Source organism: Daktulosphaira vitifoliae, unplaced genomic scaffold (assembly GCF_025091365.1).
Source record: "Daktulosphaira vitifoliae isolate Bord-2020 unplaced genomic scaffold, ASM2509136v1 Scaffold_2, whole genome shotgun sequence".
NCBI classification, from domain to species: Eukaryota; Metazoa; Arthropoda; class Insecta; order Hemiptera; family Phylloxeridae; genus Daktulosphaira; species Daktulosphaira vitifoliae.
The window spans coordinates 16107801-16125995 of record NW_026099573.1 but is presented as its reverse complement, the minus strand read 5'-3'; the positions used below and the strand labels follow the sequence as shown (position 1 = coordinate 16125995).

Sequence of the window (18195 nt, the reverse complement as noted above, 5' to 3'; positions counted from 1 at the left end):
AAGAAAAGTAATACACATTCAACATTTTTGACAAAAAATAAACTTCTAATAAAAGTAAAAATATAATTATTTATACATTATTTAAATTTGCTCAATCCTATTTAATACTAAATTTATGATTGTGTAAACCCCACAGTAAAAATAATGAAATATAAATACTTATTTAACTTATTAAACTTACTCTAGGAAAAATGTCTGCTATGGATACAGCAACAATAATTAATAGCAATATCAAAGCTAATAAACTGGTAAGGTAACTTAAAAAATCTCTGAAAAAATAAAAATTAGTACAAGATAAAAATTTAACTATTCTATTATCATATTTTTAAATTTGTGTACCTAGGCAAAATGATGAGTTGCGCAGAAGACGTTAGAGACAAAACTAAAGGACAGCCGATAAGAGAAACACCGGATGCTGCTTCTTTATGATATTTATATTCGCGTTCTTTCTTTTTGTCTTGGAATGCTAAAGTGAAGAACTTTGTGTGCTTGTTTAAATCTCTAAGAAAATATATACAATAGCTGGTTATCGTACAGAATAAAATTCCCAACGTAATATTAAGGTATTATAAACTTCCTACGTGTATAACGTATATCGTGCATTAACAAGATTTGAATTGAAAACAAAAACTGATATTTTTTAATATACAAAATAATTTTGACATACAGATTGAAAGAACTATTATTGAATATATTATTTAAATAAAACTTCACTAAAAAATATAAATTTGTTATTTACAGGTATCTGTAAACAATGCATATATACAGTGTAATTATAGTATCAAAAACCACTTAATTAATCAAAATGTAAAAATAATATTGATAATTTTTTCTTTTTGTTACAAGTTTTGTTAAATTTATCAATTATAAAATATTTTTAATGTTTATAACTTTTATCTTAAAGGTGACAGCTTAATTTTTTTCAAGTGGGACAATATATATAATTAACAAGCTTATTTATTAAATAATGATCTAATTAAATAAATAACTGGTTGATAACAGCTTTTGATCAATATCTCATAAGTTATCTACATTTTTATATCTAAGTGAGGTGAAGGGTAAGCGAAGAAATGTCTAGTGATAAATAGAGCAGAATTTGCGCCTCACATTCATTTAACTTCTGAAATACTGGTAAAAATTGTTATCGACCAGCCGTCTTCTTAACTCAAATAAAATTTTTATTATTCTTAATTTAATAAAACAATCAGGCTTTATATAAATAATGACAATTTATTAAGGTGCTTTAAATAAATTTGTCCAAAGAGTATTCATTTTATAAATGAATTTAATATTTTTACATCAATTTTAATTTGAATGGTAAAATAACAATATTTTTCTATTAACGTAGTGTAGTAGTTATTCATTTAAAAATAAATTGTTTTTTGAGTTTTCAAATATAATTTATAAAAATGTATTTTAATTAATAGTTTAAATGCAGGAGAAGTTTTAGTGAGAAGTATACCTGTGACCGTCTCTGTTCATCAAATCTTTTCGGAGTCGTTTTTTGAAATTTTCAGAATCTTCTTTTGCTTGAGCTATTAAGTCGGTATTATCAATTGGGGTGATACACTGTAAAAATGGTTATTATTGGTACAAATTATGTAATGAAGTTATTCAATAACCTACCACTGATTCCTTGCTGGCACTACTGTTAAGATCATTTATAGAACTGCCATTTTCCACATCTTTTTTGAATGGTTTTATTACTTTGATGATGAAGAACGTCTTGATATTAGCCATTTTCAATGCCTCTTCACGGCGTTCACCATAGCCTGGCTCTACTTCAAATTCTCCATTCAGAAAACTTAAAGTTTTTTCAGATATGTGAACTCGTCTATAATAATAAACTTATGATTCTAATATTATTCATATCGCATTACCGGAAATAAAGTACACATAAATTAATTTTTTTTAAAAACGTAATTAACACACCAACTTATTTATTATTTATTTTCAATGTAAACCTAATTTAGTATCAATATTTTTACAGTAAAAAAATTTCTTAAACAATGTTTCTTTATGTTATAGATTGTAAGAAAATATTTAATTTATTAATTTAGCAGTTCAATTCAAATTTTCGTCTCAGTTCAACATTACACTATTTTTAATATCTGAGGTGTATATAGATATAAATATTTTAACTTGGAAGTTCCAGCCGAATTTCATGAAATATGAATGCAATATTTATTAATTTACGGGAGTAATTAAAACTATTAAGCAAACAATTCAAGTTTCTACTACCAATTATAATTTGAAAAGTGTAAAATTTATACTATGGAATTTTCAAATATTATTATAAAACTACTGCTTTATTTTAAAATAATATTTTATTTTTTTGTAATCAATAATTTAATAGAAATTATTATAATATTAATCAAATTGATATTTAATTTATTTAGCAGATTTATTATTAATAAGAATAAAATGGAGTCATAGTCAACAATGGAGTCATTAATTTGTGTGAGGCAATTAATAGAAAAGTTTAGGGAAAAGAAGAAAAAGCTGTGTATGATATTTATAGATTTGGAGAAAGTGTATGAAACAGTAACGAGAGAGGTTCTTCAGTGAATGCTTAGATGGATGAGTGGATTAACTAGAGAAGATAGTATAAGAAATGAGCATATAAGGGAGAGTATAGGTGTAGCGTCAATCGTGGATAAGATGAGAGAAAAAAGAATTAGATGGTTTGGTCATGTTATGAGAAGAGAAGAATCGAAAGCCGTAAGAACAGTTGTAGAAATGAATGTTGAAGGAAGAAGAGGTAGAGGAAGACCAAAAAATAAAAGGAGAGATGTTATTGAATGAGGACAGCCGATGTGGGAGATCGTGTCAAGTGGAAGTTTAGGATAAGGGTAGCCGACCCCAAGTAGTTGGGATTAAGGCGAAAAAAAGAAGAAGATTTTTAATAAGAAAAAATATTTGATATAATTGTTTAAAATTTTATATACCTTAGTATACTGAGAAATTTAATTATATGAAATAGAATCTCACCCAGGCATTCCGCTACTTTCCATTTTATTCGCTAGTTCTACATCTTTAGAATATACATCAAATTGCCATTGTCTTTGGCCAAGAACTCCAGCCAGTACAGCTCCAGTATGAATACCTACTCTCATGTCTACTGGTGAATTAGTAGTCTGTTGTACGTATCTGATGTAAAATATAACGCTGTTAGAATTAATACTTTCGTTAATTACCCAGAATAAAGAAGAAATATTTACTTGATAGCCTTAACCATTGACAATCCCATGTGAACACTTAGGACTGCATGGTCAGGTCTTTCTTTTGGAGCACCACTGATACAATAGTAACAGTCACCCAAAATCTTTATTCTTAATTGTTGATATTTCTACGGGAATATAAAAAAAAAGTATTATTGTATTTTATATTGAATTTTTAATAACTCATGAATGTTTTACTTCTGATAGTCTGTCAAATCGGGCAAATAACTCATTTAGTATTTTCACCAAGTCCGACGCAGAATAAGTTGATGATATAGCTGTGAATCCAACGATATCAGCATACAAAATACTTCGAACAATAATAAAAAGTTACCTTATATTTAATTTTTTTTAAGAAAAACATCCATTTCTCTAAATACAAGGATTTATACAATGTATATATGAACCTTGAGTGATAAAGAGTGATAATTATAATGTTAGCCATTCAATTTCTCTTAAAAGTATTTTTTTTTTTTTTGGCTTTAATAATAATAACAAATATATCTCTATTTATCTGTTATAAAATATTTTTTATGTTCATCTGTTATGCATTATAGGGTATAAATTTTTTTTCTAATGACAGCATACATATTCATCTAGCTTATAATCAGGTGGTGCTAATTGTTTTACTAGACTTTTCTCGGACTTATTCCTCTTCCCGTATAGGTAAAAATTTTTAATAACTTCTGCAATACTGGTGCAAAATTTTTTATCTATCAGTAATTTTTTTATTTACATAATTTTCTATTTCATAAGCTAATTATTATGATGCTTTTTGAAAAAATAAAGTTGACACCACTGTAATAATTATAGGATGAGCACTAAAAATATTTCATAACAAATAAATGAAAATACGTATGTAAATAACGAAAAAAAACATCCACAAAGAGATTATTTAGTTTAAGAAAAATCTGTATTAATAAAAACGTTGAAAGAATTTTTTTATCAATTACCTAACATTTTCATGACGGCTCATATAGATTTTTTTAAATTGACTATCTAATGCTTCTCCTAAGTCTTGCCTCATTTTTACTGCGACGTGTTCTGGTAATACAGATAGCAACAATCGTTCCTAAAATATAGTAGAAGAACTATGAAATTCTAGTCTTATATTATTCATCAATGCAGAATAAAAAGAATCTAACGCAATTTTTGTTGTTGTTATACTCATTTCATAGTAAAAATTTTACTGTAAAATAATTTAAATAAAAATGTAAAGTTTCATGTAAATATTTAATAAAGTTGTTTCATAAAACGGTCTATTGAAAAATCATCAATTTTGCTTTAGATTCATTTCATTCTTATCGACGCATCGCCTAAGAATGAAATATTACGTCGAGACGTAATGTTAAAAAAGTATTATTTTAGTATGATATAGAATAAATTTAGACTTGATCTCACTAAGTTTATTTTTGCTATGATTATAAGTTGCAGTCATAGTTTTTCATTAAAAAATGTTTCACAATAAGTTTTTAATTCTTCTCACGCGTCCTATAAATATCTTTACTATGTATAACACAGATTTACATAATTTTCTTTAAGACAGAAAACGAGATCGGCTTTAATGTAATGTTAGTAGCCACAGTATATTCAGTTGGTACTCCAGTTCTATCGAAGTTGTGTAAGAGCCGTTATTATAGAGAATATAGAAGAGTAGTGGCAATATTTATGGCGTAAACGAAGTGCAGAACATAAATATTAAGGTTTTACGAAAGTGTAATTAAGAATGAGATGCACGACATATGTACTTGACTTTATTAAGAGAGATAGCAAAGTATGAGGTGTTGACGAGATACAAGACACAAGTAATTGAGTCAGTTAAGGAGAAGAAACAGGGAAAGTAAAGGCATCAAGGATGAATGAAACTAATCTCTTGACGAAAGGTTGAAAGTCGGACGGCGAAAACCGTATACTGAGAATGACGTTTTGACAATAAATCTTGATGTACTGGAGTCGATTGAACGATGGCAGGGTCCAATTGATTGGTATTAAAATAATGCGTAGTTGCATATTTTTATTTAATTGTCAAGTCAACAGTTGCTAGTAGCAGAAGTATTGCCCTAATTTATTATTATATTTTCTACAGTTATTCAAAAATATCGATAAAATAATGCCATGTCAATTTCTAAACATAACCAGACGATTTTTGTACTACTGCAAATAAAAGTTTACTCAGCTTATCTTTAAGTATTAAAAAAAATTATTCATAAACTATGTAAATCATTGCGCATGATTATTTATCCAGTTAAACTTTGATTACTACTAAAATAATTCAATTGTTTTTTAAATAAAATAAGATGAATTATATGAAAACTAATGAGCCATACACAGCTATGTACCAATTTTGCATATATTTAGCGCCTTGAATAATATAGAGTAATTACTACCCAGTGCTATATTTTAATTGATTACGTTTATTGCTGTAGTCAGTGCATTTAAAGAATTATTCGGGATAAGTGTTGCTATAGATATCATTATTAAAAAATATACATTTGTCAATATAAATTACTTTAAGTGATTCTTTTGATATTTCATATAAAGTAATAAAAATAAAGTTTTTGAAATTTTATTTATAATTAAAATGTACTATGTGTATATTATTTATCTATTATTTTTGACTAAGTCAGAATATAGTAAGAGTTTTAACTTAACTTCAAATATTAGGCGAATATGGTTGCCAAACGTCAATGGAACGACTGCGAGTATAATTTTAGTTGCAGAAAATGGCTATTGTAATCAATGGTATATAAAATTGTGACACTTCAATCAACCATTTTTATTTTTGATAAATTTTCATAGGTCAATAGTAAGAGGAATGGATATCACCTCTCTTAAACTTGATGATATAAACTATGATTTTAATTGTTCAGTCAAAGTCACTGTATCAACATTACCTAAGTCTAATAGACGAACTACAGCAGTTATAAGTGGAAGGCATACGGATACAGGAAAGGTAGTATACTATGATATTATAGTAAGTGCTATAGCATCATTAGGAATAATTACGAAGACAAAAGAACTTATAGTTGGGGACGCCCCAGAACTGTATGAATTTTCAGCATACGATGAACAAGGTCAAATAGCTATTTTTTTTAAATACATATAATTAAAAAATTAACTAAAACTATAATTTTAGGTAACATTTTCAGTACACTTGATGGTGTTGAATATGAATGGTCTGTAAATGACAATTCAATTCCGGGTGTATTAAAACTTATGATCCTGGATAATTCACAGACTCAAATTTTGCCACCAGAATTTTCGGAATCATTTTCAAATAATCGTAGAAGACATGTTGTACCTGTTCAAGGGATACAAATTGGAAGTAGCAAAGTGTGTCATAGTCAATAATTAAAATATTATTTTTTTCGAATTAAAAACTATAATTTAAATGTCTATTTAGTTGTCTGTCAGTTTAAAATCATCAAATATAAAAACTCACGTTCAGCTGCACGTTATTGATGATTTAGTGTTAGAACCAGAACGGGTCACAATTTTACTCGGTGATCGTATACAAATAAATATATTTAAAGTAAATGCATGAACTCGTAAATTTCTTTAACATATTTTTTGTTTTTTGAAAATTTAAAATATTAATATTTTGTAGTTTGAAGATAGAAGAAAAAAAAAATCGAAGGTAAACGATGAAAAATATTCACTTGAAATGATATCATCAAAAACTGAAAGAATAATTAGATATTTAAATAAGACTAACGAGTTTTATGGCGTTACTGAAGGGCAAGACGAAATAAAATTGAAAGATGTAATAGAAAATAAAATATATGGAATGGTTAGTAGCATAATCTACGTAAAAAAAGCAAACAGATTGTCGATCGTATTTCAACCAGTTAATAGTCGAAATTTAGCTATTGGAAACATTTATTCAGTAGAAGTTCATTTGTATTCGAGGTAACAAAGTTAAAACTTGAATATTGAATTAAAACAAATAGTCAAATATTTTATGTTAACAAAACAAAATTGAGAGTTAAACATTTTCTTAACATTTATAATGAACTAATTATATTCATATAAACAATACATTTTTCGATGAAGAAATAAGTTTCAGAAATATTGCTTAGTGATTTCTGACAAAGCATCCAAGAATTATTTATTCAGAGAAAACATATGATTCACATTAAATTAAACATATCCTTGATAATTCATATAGCTAGCACAATCTGTACACTAAAACGGAAACGAAATAACAGAAAAGCATAAATCAATTTGTGGTTGAAAAATACCTTCCATCGTTGTTTTTTTTCGCCGTGGTTTTATATATTATTTACCACGTTTAGGAATGTGTCGAGTATTGTCGTCGTGTTAACCCATTTTTCTATTCGTCACTTTTTTTTGTTTTTGCNCGTTGTTTTTTTTCGCCGTGGTTTTATATATTATTTACCACGTTTAGGAATGTGTCGAGTATTGTCGTCGTGTTAACCCATTTCTCTATTCGTCACTTTTTTTGTTTTTGTATAATACTCAATAGATCGCGATGAAATGACCATTATTATGTTGTCTAGTTAATAATAAAATTAATATTATTCAATGATATGTATATGATTTTATTTTATACATTACATTTATATATCTTATGGAAAATTTATGAAATAAATTATTTATATTTTTAGTGACGATCAACAAATAACAATAGGGCCAAATGTAAAAGTGAACATAAAATTATGTCAGAAATATTTTGAAAAATTGTACGAGACTCTAAATGGAACTTATATTTTAGTAAGGACTTTGAAAACTGGTATAACAACCATAAAAGCATTATTAAAGCAACCTTATCAAGATGAAAAATTAAACGTCAATATTAAAACTGCAATACATCCTAAAATAAAAATAACACCCAACTATGTAATATTTCCATCTCCACATACGTACGAAAATAATAGGTAAATATCCTTTTGAAATTAAAGTCTGTACAAATTACATTTGTAAAAAAAAAAAAGCCCAATATCATATTTTTAATAAAGTTTTACAAAATTATTATAGTTATAAGCTATAAATATAGAAACATATTTTTACAAGGTTGAAATTCACAAAATTGTAATGGATAAAGGTCATATACTTCCGTGTTCCTACAAAAACACCGCTGCATTTGTTTTTAAAACTTAATACTTTTAGTAAATATACTTATGAGATTCTTGGTCAAATTCTATACATATAATTTCATTATTTAATTTATATGATAGATAAGTTAAATGAGTTCGCTAAATAAATAGGTTTATTTAACCTATTTATTTAGCGATTTTATTCAAATTTATAACAATTTTAAGATTTTTAAGATTTTTCCAAGCAATATTAATATACAAAAATAATTGAACTTTAGAATGACATATATTTTTTCTATCATTAATTCTTTTGTAATTATTTAATTATTTATGTATTACCTTTATTTTTCCCTAATTATACATATATTTATATAATTATGATGCTTTAATTATAGCTCTATGGTACAGTTAAAAGTTTTTAATGAAAATAGTAATTATGAATGGATTATTAGTAATAGAAATGTATGTTTTGTATCTTCTCTGGGATATCTGACACCATTAAATTTTGGCAAAGCTATAGTAAAAGCTGCAATGACTTTAGATCCTACAAACTATGATGAATCTATTGTTCATGTAATAATACCTGATGAATTACAAACAGTTGTACAACCTGCTGAACAAGAAATTGGCCGACCTATTATTTTGTACTTACAGTTATTCATTCATAATGAAGATGGACGAAAAAATGTGACAGTGTGTAATTTAAATCACTTTTATGTAGATGTTTGTAATGAAGTAGATTGTAAACCATTTAAAGGAGAGTTCGACGTAAAGGAATCTTGTGCTGCTATTTCTATGACTATTAATGCAGTTTCAATGTTTAAGATCACTATAAATTATAAAACCTATAACATGGTCTTAACAGCAAAATCAATCGTTAAGATATTTCCTAAACTAGTACCACTATATCCTCAATCTGGACACTTGATTTTAGCACAAAGTAGTGAAGCTACATTATTATTTTATGGGGGTCCACGAAATATTGCAAACAATTACAACATCCAGTTTGTGACAAACAATACTTTAATTGAATCATTAGAAATACCAATCACCAAAGAAATTTATGACTATGACACGTATGGTTACAGAGTAAAATGTACGAACAAATTAGGAAAAGCCAAAGCCACTCTAATTATCAAAAGAAATTTTTTGACATCTAAAATAGATTCAGAAATTATTGCATTATCTTCAGTTGAAATTATTTGTGCTTTACCTAAGAACTTAAGATTCTTAAATATAAATGACAATGAACAATGTATTTTAAAGCACACTAATGAAGTCTTTGTAAATTGTAAGGAGGATATTTATATACGGATTGATATAATGGATGAAAATGAAAACATTTTTTATAATGCTACAGGAATTAATGGTACTTGGATTGTAAAAAACCCTTCTGTTTTAAAAAACACTGTTCGGTTTGCAACAAATGAAATTGAGAAAAAGGGATTTAAATTTGTCAATTATCATTACGCTGTTTTTGAAAGCGCAAAGGTGGCTTGTCGAACTGATGCAACATTTACTATTGAAAATGAAGGAACTTCATGCGTAGAATCCACCATATTTGGTTTTTCATCAAAGAAAAAACTCGTGAAATTAAGTTCTAATGTTATTTCCGAAACATTAACCTTATTTTTGATAAATCCAGTTATGTTTACTTTTACTAATTTGACTTCTACTTTTCAACCTATGTTAAAGTGTATATTTTACTTGGAAAATGGTTCAGGGTGCTTTGATATCGAAACTGTTCCTTATAATTCAGCTGTGATTGTTGAAAGACAACGAACAATTGAGGTGATGCCAAAATCTATAGGACACATAAACATAATTGTAAGAGATTTATGTTCACCTTCAAAAGAAGCAGAAGCTTTGTTAGTAGTTAAAAATGTTCATCGCATTGAAGTTATAGTTGATGAGTTTTTAGAAATTAATAGTGAAGCACAAATTTTTCTTAATATGTATGATTCAGATGATAATTTATTAAGTTTTGAATTTGATGATTCTATATATGTAAGACCTATTTATAAATCTGGGATTATTAGTGTTAAAAAAAAAAAATCAACAATATTTATCATAAAAGGAGTTAAAATTGGAGATACTAAAATATACTTTGCTATGGACTCATTTAATTCAAAAGAAATCCGTTCACCACAAATAACAATTCGGGTTTATTTTCCATTGAAACTATCTCCAAGTACATTAACATTAACTGTAGGAGCACACTATTGGTTAACAATTTCAGGAGGTCCTCAAGTAGGTAGTGTTTTTGAGTATAGTACTAACAGCGAAAGAATCGTGGAAATGTCAATAGAAGGTGTAGTAAAGGCTATCGCATTAGGAACAGCAAAAATTACTTGCAAAGCTATAAATGTCGACAAACCACCTAGTAATTTTAATCATCGTAGAATTATTACGTCAGATGAAATTACAGTGAAAGTTATACAAATGACTAACGCTAAAATCGAAGTCCCAGTATTAAAAATGCAAGTTGGACAAATTATACCGGCTTGGGTAAGAGGCATACCTGTTACTTTAGATCCTATGATTATAGGCACTATTGATCCACCCTTAACTTTTCATTGGAGTACTTCAACCACTGGTGTAGTCAAAATTTTTGATGTTATGGAGGAATCTGGTATTTTGGTAAGATGATTTAATAAACAATTTATTATTAATGCATAAACTAGAAATCTCTTTCAATTTATGACTATAATTTTTGGTTAAGAAAATAATAGTGCTTCTTTATATGATAAATAAGATGCTTCTTTTAAAATAATAAATATTTCTGTTAATTATTACAGGTTCGTGCAGAAGATAGAATATCCGTTCGTATTCAAGCTATAAAAAAAGGAAGTACTTTAATAAATGTTTCAATTTATAACTCCTTATCTGGAACCTATTACAAGAGTTCAATAGGACTTACAATCTATGAAGAGTTATACTTAGGTACATCAGGGTTAACTTACAACAGTTTGCTTTTAGCTCCCGAAACCGATTTTACATTAAATACCAACGATAATAACAAAGTAATAAAAAATATTCAAAGCAAACTTTTATTGTTCTTTTGTAAAAATGAATTGAATATTTTTCTGTCATAGTTGGTCAAAAATTCTTATAAAATCATGGGAAGTAACATCGAAGATAGTGAAAATGATCTAAATTTTTTACCTAGTAATTATCCTATTATTTCTATTGATGAAAATTCCGGAATTTTAAGAACTAGTAATATTTCCGGCAACGCGTATGTGATGGTAATTTCAACAGATAACTACAATACTAAACAAACATTGACTATTGCTGTTGAAGTAAAATAATAATAATAAATTCAAAATTGATGAATTATTATTAAAATTTTAACTACCTAATTAGGTCAAAAAAGTAGAATATATCATGATATTTGTCAAAGAACCTTGTAATCCAATTCACAAATTTTTAAAACTACAAATAACTTATCACGACAGTAAAGGGAATCAATTTAAAGCTGTTAATTCAGACTTGATGTATACAAAAAATTACAATAGTCAAGTAAATATAGAATCTAAAAAATATAGATACATAATAAAATATGAATTAAAATATTATAGGTACAGATAACACGCGATGAACAAAAAAATACCTTTTTAGTGTCACTGTTAAAATCTGGCCATATTATGTTAAAAATTTGGTACAGTTATGGAGATAATGACTTTAATGAAGATTATGTCAAATTTAGCATAAAACATTTAATTTACCCTAATCAGGTATTAATTGATATTAAGAATATTTTTTGAAAGTTTAAATTTAAAATTATAAGTAATTATTTTAAAGAATAAAAACACGAGTATTAGTATTATACATATTATTTAATACTTAATAAAGAGGGCGAGACAAATCTATACATTGTAATTTTGAATACAATTATCATATTGTTGAATTTTTTTTGATAATTATTGGCTTCTTAAACTATGTCCAAAGCATGTTTTTTATCATTAATAAAATAAATGTATAAAAATTATTTTTTTTTAATTTTCGAAATTTTAAAAATAGACATTGATTAGCTCTTACAAAAAATTTTGATGGATGTAAGGTGGGTACAGCTGGTGCTGTAAGACGTACAATAGTAGATTATACTTTACCCGTGTTTCATATCCATTTTATTTATATAATGCTTGCAATTTATCAAGTGCTTCTCTTAAAATTATTGTCGACCAATCAAAATTTTTTATAAAAAAAGTGTTAAAAATGGGAATTTTTAAATTAAAAAAAAAGTAAAAATTAAATTAAATTTTTTCTTGTTAAAATTAAATAATAAAAAAACATACACTAAATATAGTCTAAGAATATAATAAATATTGAAAAAAAATGTTTAACAAAATGTTAATTGTATCAAAAGTTAATAACATTAGGTCTGATTCATCTGTATAATATACAGGTGTTATTAAGTAATACTAAATTACCTTTTGATAATACCTATTAACCAGTGTTCAAAAAGTAAGGAAATGTTACAATCAATGAGAACAATAAAAACCCATTTCCTTACTTACTGAACACTACATTATTATTCTAGAAAACATTTACATAAACAAATATGTATCATTGCAAAAAATATATATTTTACATAGGTATTTGCAAGTGTTGGGGATGTTATATGTTTTTTTATGCCCATAAAGTTTGAAGATGGATCAAGAGAATGGAATGTAGACAATATGAATTCATTAATGATTAATAAGTCGTCTGGTTTTGCTGTAGCTACAGCACCATCTGAGTCAGTTTCAGTGTATTATTCAAGCAGTTCTTTACAGACTTCTACTTGGATTCGAATTTTACCTATTAAAAATGTACACATATTTCTTTTTATGTTTACTTCTTAATATCTATACACTTATATTCCAGATATTGATACTGAATACTGAAAAAATAACTTTGTATAATAGTGCTGAAACGTTTGACGTCCAACTAGTTTTGCTTAATGAACAAGAATCGACACATATGTTTAAAAACAAAAAGGGAAACATGTGGGAGCACCGTGATGATAATTGTTTTGCTCGAAATGTAACCATAAAAGATTTTCCCTATAAGTGCTACGCATCTTTTAAGCCATTTTCGACAAATGAAATCAATTTACCATCAATCAAACGAGTTTTTGACGTTACTCCATATTTTAATATCAAAACAGGTACATACTATTTAGATTTACTATATGTTCAACTACATTTTAAATAAAAACTAATCGAGAATTTTCTTTAATTTATTATTTTATTTTATGTAATCAACATTCTTTTTTTATATTATAACATAATTTACAAGAATATTATCAATGGGGGCGCAGTTTTTTAAGTGTCAAAATAAATTTTTTTTGCCAATTTTATAATTCTAAATACCTTTATTTCTTATATATTATTAGGTAATAATTGTTCATAGAAAGGGCGCGTGCCACCTGTGCTTTTACTCTGCATCCCATACTGGCCATTTATTAATGAACTTGTATAAAATAATTTAAAATTATTAAGAAAACCTATTGCCTTGGTAAAATATGAAATTTGAATTAAATTTATAGGTTTTTATAGCTGTAGATTAACCCCATTATTGTCTAATGATCTTGAAGTATGCACTATTAAAGCTAATATAATAGTACAAGTGATGTCCGATTCTACTTATGCTGAATCAAAAGAGATTCCATTTTTACCAAATGTTTGTGTTAATACTTATGAATTGTATTTTGGACAGTTCAGTGGTTGTGACATGTTAACCGTGACAGGATTACCAAATATACTTTTTGCAGTCCAAGTAATACTATATAAATAGAATGCAACATTAAGTATTTTAATGTATTAAATATAATTTAATTTAAATATATATTCAAATTATACTAATATTTTTAGGTGTCATCGAGTAATAATTCTCTTGTTATGCCCATGATACATAGTCAAAGTGAAAATAGTAGAGTTTATTCTTTTAATGTAAATCCTTTATTTTGGGAATTAGGAAAAATGGATATTTATATTTTGGTTACTTCCGAAATAATTCCACAAACAATTAACGTATGATTTTGTTAAACAATTTAAATTCAAAATTAAGTATGATATTCTTTAATTTAGATATCTATAAGAACTCCTTTTTCAAAAGTTATTCATGATATCTCAAAAATTATATCAAGAAATACCAGCAGTCATGGGTCATATTTCGATAGTGTATTCTTAAGCAAATTTTATATAAGTTTTTCCATAATATTTTTAACTATTTTTTACGGTAATAGAATATAAGCTAGAAAATATTGTGATCAATTTTCAACTTTTTATTTTATTAGTTTGTTTCTACGGATTGCCAGTCTGTCTTTCATTTAACACTTCAGTCAACGATCGGTATCATAGAAGTTTGTATTAGAACAATGAGTTTAGTATTAAATATTTAATTAAATATTAAAATATTTAATTGAAATTTTAGATGGACAAGATGAAACCGGATCTAACATCCACTTTGTAGGATTTTACAATCGGAGCAGCAGCAGTTGCAAGGATTTTCAAAGACGCACTAAAAGATATTATTTTTAGTAATTAAATTTAATAATAAATAACTATGTCTACAATTTAAAATAACTGTGTTTACAACAAACTACTATACGTTTTATATATTTTTAAAGATTTATATATTTCTTTTAATTTAAAAAATATTACTACCTTTATTATTATTTTATTTGGCGTTTTTATACTAGTTATATAATTTCAGGATTTTGACGGTTAAAATTTGAATTTGTAAGATTTTATAAATAGCAAATGTGAGGTATTAAAATTTAACATTACCTGTTCAGCCGACTCTTCTTCAATTATCATTTTCATTTCTAGGCATTGCCGAGTCTCTAAGAATGCTGTTCGTTGTTGTTTATCGGCTAGGAAATATGACAATAGCCCTAAACAGTTTGATGCTAATAAAAGAACACTGTTTGTCGCCAACTAAAAAAAAAACATTAAAAAGCTAAATGTTTATAAATTATAGCTAATTATAATTTTGATAAACACATATTTTTTTTATATTTATCAGTGTATTTATTCAATCTATGTACATATTTTCAACTGAAACGTATATTTTGAGAACAAAAATTATATTATATCAAATAAATTATTGTTATATAAAAAAAAATATTCTGGTTGTATATTCTACAAAACAATTTTAGCATTAATGTGAAACTAAGAAGGTTTTAATTTTACCACGATTTTTTATTATTTATTATAATTTTTAAAAAGATGAATCAAAACAATTTTTTTTTATAAATACCCTAGACACTTCTTTTTTATGAGAATAATTTTTTGAAAATCTGTCCCTTTACTTCTTAATATTTTCAACTTAACTTTTGAAAACGTTTCGGAAACACTCCGAAACATATCCTTTGTTAACATGACCGAATTATAGCAATAATGATTCAAAGAGTGTATCAATATTTTTTTAAATATGAATAATTTTAGCTTTACATTTTGCCATCATCGTTGAAAAGTTATCTGCACATTTTAACACAATTATTTTGTTTGACATGACAGAATTATTTTGTAATAGATATAAAATTGAGTAAAAGTTCATGTATTGTGCGGAATGACAAATTTTTTTGTAGTCATCACCCTGCTATAAAAATACTAAACGTCAATGAAATATTTATGTAATAAGAATAATCGAAATAGCATCGATGCACTTTTTCTAACAAGTATATGAAATTATAGATTAAACTAAGGATGTGGTTTAACATTTTATTTGAATCAAAATACCTTAAATATTGAAGACAAGAAAGTTTTCAACAACCACTTTAAAATAAATTTATTCAATGATTTGATGTAAAACATAATTGAGACAACAACTTCTTGAAGAAGATAAATTTATTATTTGTTAAATAAATAAATTTGTTTATGTAAATAATTAATTTGCTTCAAATGTCAAAATAAATTATAAAAATGATTTTACACGTAAATGAACACATTTTTTTTAATAATCAACAATACATTGAGTTGAAACTAATTTTTCATATTTTCTTCACATCTACTGAATGATAAAATAAATGTATTTTTTTCATAATTTTTTATGAGAAAATAGGAATTTTTGTTTGACTTACATTTAATAAAATAAAAATATTAGAATAAATTCTTAGAAAATGGTATTAATTAGTGTTAATAAGTTATTTAAAGATATCCAAAGTAGAAATTGATATACAGTGTAATTTCATTAACATGCTCTCAAAGAAGAAATCATATAACTTCGTATAACACAGGTTGCGTTATAAGCAGGATACTGTTTTAACAGGATTCAGAACTAAGATTTATAGAAAAAAATTAACAGAATATTACAACATTTTTATTAAACAAATAAAATGTTCAATAATATATATTGTCTTTAATATGATTTGACTTAATACAATTTTATTTAAATTCAAGATACTCAAGTATGATTATTTGTGCGCATGTTATTCAGAATTAATTTTTTTTTATTGAACACAATGATAATGAGATAAAATATAAGAATTAATCCATGTTATTAGATTTATATATTCTATTGAAACCCTTTTTACTGTAATCCAGTTCTCAATCACATTAACAACCAATGCATTCTTTTTAAAAGACTCTGATTATTAGATCATTTAAAAAAATTGAATCTTTACAAATACATAAACTATTAACTTAACGAATAGACATAAATAACAAGTCAGACTAACCACTCAATTACTATTACACATAGCAATGTTATTGTCTATAGAACCTTAACGTCATTATGTTACTATGAACAAGCATAATAAATTTAATTTGATTCGGTTAATTGTCTAAGTTCGTTTAACAAAAATGTCGGGCATTATAAAGGTTCTTTTGTTTTTACTATTTTGAAATATCAGTAATTCGTTACGTTTTACTTATCATTTTGAATATTGCCTGTTAATGGTTTAAACAATTTTAGATAAATTCAATATGACTAAACAAAAAACACCAAAATAATTAAAGTTATAGAATTTACAATTTGTGAATATAATAAGAGTAATTTTAATTTCAGTGTTTCTAGCCGTTTAATAACAAAAAAATATATTAGCAATATTTATCTTTAGGTTTTTTATATAGCTTTTCAATAAAATAAAAACCAAATAAAATTATTTTGCCAATTTATTTGGTTTATTATACTTGCGTATTTACAGTTAATGAATTAAAAATTCAATCTCGACAAATAACCACAAGAGAAATAATATAATTCATAAATGAGTAAAATAGTGTGAGCTCAATTTTTGTTATTTTTGATTGTCTGAAGTAGACGAAAAAATACAATATACTAAGTTTATGATCTTTTGATAAAACAAAATTAATCAACTAATATTTGATTTAGTATACTTTCAACATGTTCCCGTAGTTTTTATTTAACTTGTGTAAAAATGAATATCCCTTGTTATTGGGTTGCAAGTATTTAATAAAAATGTCACAATGAAGTTTTAAAAAATAGTAAATGGAAACTAGATTTACAAAATAAATAAATGTCATCGAAAATACGAAGGTGGTCGATAAATACTATAAGTTTGACTAATGTCTTTATAAAAACTTTGATTCTATTCAGTGTAATTCTTTCTATTGTTGTTATATTCGTCTGTCAATCAATAAGATATTCTATATTTCAGTGTAATGAATTTAGTCCAATCGAAAATAGAAATAAAACTTATTCTTCGTTTAAAAACTTTCAATTGGAAAAAATTGAGCACAAAAATAGAATATAAAAGGGAAAACAATGAAGAATGCAGTAACTCTCCATGACCTGCTAATAGTTAAGATAAAAAACAATTTTATTATATGTCATTTGGCCAGATCGTTTTTTACACTAAAAGTCGCATGATACATAAGCTTATAGTCTTAACAAAGCAATAGTATACCGAAATACAGCCCAAAAATGTATTTAATTATACAACGTTGGAAACATTTACCTTTTCGACT

The 18195-nt window shown here is 25.9% G+C and overlaps 2 protein-coding genes across 3 annotated transcripts in view; one reads left to right on the top strand and one right to left on the bottom strand.

Annotated features, from left to right (window-relative positions):
• The window catches only part of LOC126897581 (adenylate cyclase type 3), a 64442-nt gene that overhangs the window by 6325 nt on the left and 39922 nt on the right, over positions 1-18195 (bottom strand). Inside the window, exons 2-10 of one of the 2 annotated variants that reach the window (XM_050671292.1) lie at positions 15055-15204; positions 4175-4293; positions 3420-3531; positions 3222-3349; positions 2992-3150; positions 1627-1834; positions 1463-1569; positions 340-501; positions 182-269 (exon numbers count right to left, since the gene is read on the bottom strand). In XM_050671292.1, coding sequence (XP_050527249.1) covers positions 182-269; positions 340-501; positions 1463-1569; positions 1627-1834; positions 2992-3150; positions 3222-3349; positions 3420-3531; positions 4175-4293; positions 15055-15204 — 1233 coding nt within the window. Of the gene's footprint in view, positions 1-181; positions 270-339; positions 502-1462; positions 1570-1626; positions 1835-2991; positions 3151-3221; positions 3350-3419; positions 3532-4174; positions 4294-9985; positions 10083-15054; positions 15205-18195 lie in introns of those variants that run through there. The other variant, XM_050671293.1, reaches the window with a different exon arrangement.
• On the top strand, positions 13587-15095 carry LOC126897583 (uncharacterized). Its single transcript, XM_050671294.1, has 6 exons — positions 13587-14041; positions 14137-14295; positions 14353-14503; positions 14562-14627; positions 14699-14804; positions 14981-15095. Coding segments are annotated over exons 1-6 (630 nt in total). The 5' UTR covers positions 13587-13894; the 3' UTR covers positions 14982-15095.

What these genes read in the sequence shown, in the direction of transcription:
- LOC126897583 (XM_050671294.1), top strand. Translation starts at nt 13,895, where the DNA reads ATGTCCGATTCTACTTATGCTGAATCAAAAGAGATTCCATTTTTACCA. An exon ending in ATATACTTTTTGCAGTCCAA is followed by an intron (nt 14,042 to 14,136) that starts GTAATACTATAT and finishes TAATATTTTTAG; the next exon opens with GTGTCATCGAGTAATAATTC. An exon ending in CAACGATCGGTATCATAGAA is followed by an intron (nt 14,628 to 14,698) that starts GTTTGTATTAGA and finishes TTGAAATTTTAG; the next exon opens with ATGGACAAGATGAAACCGGA.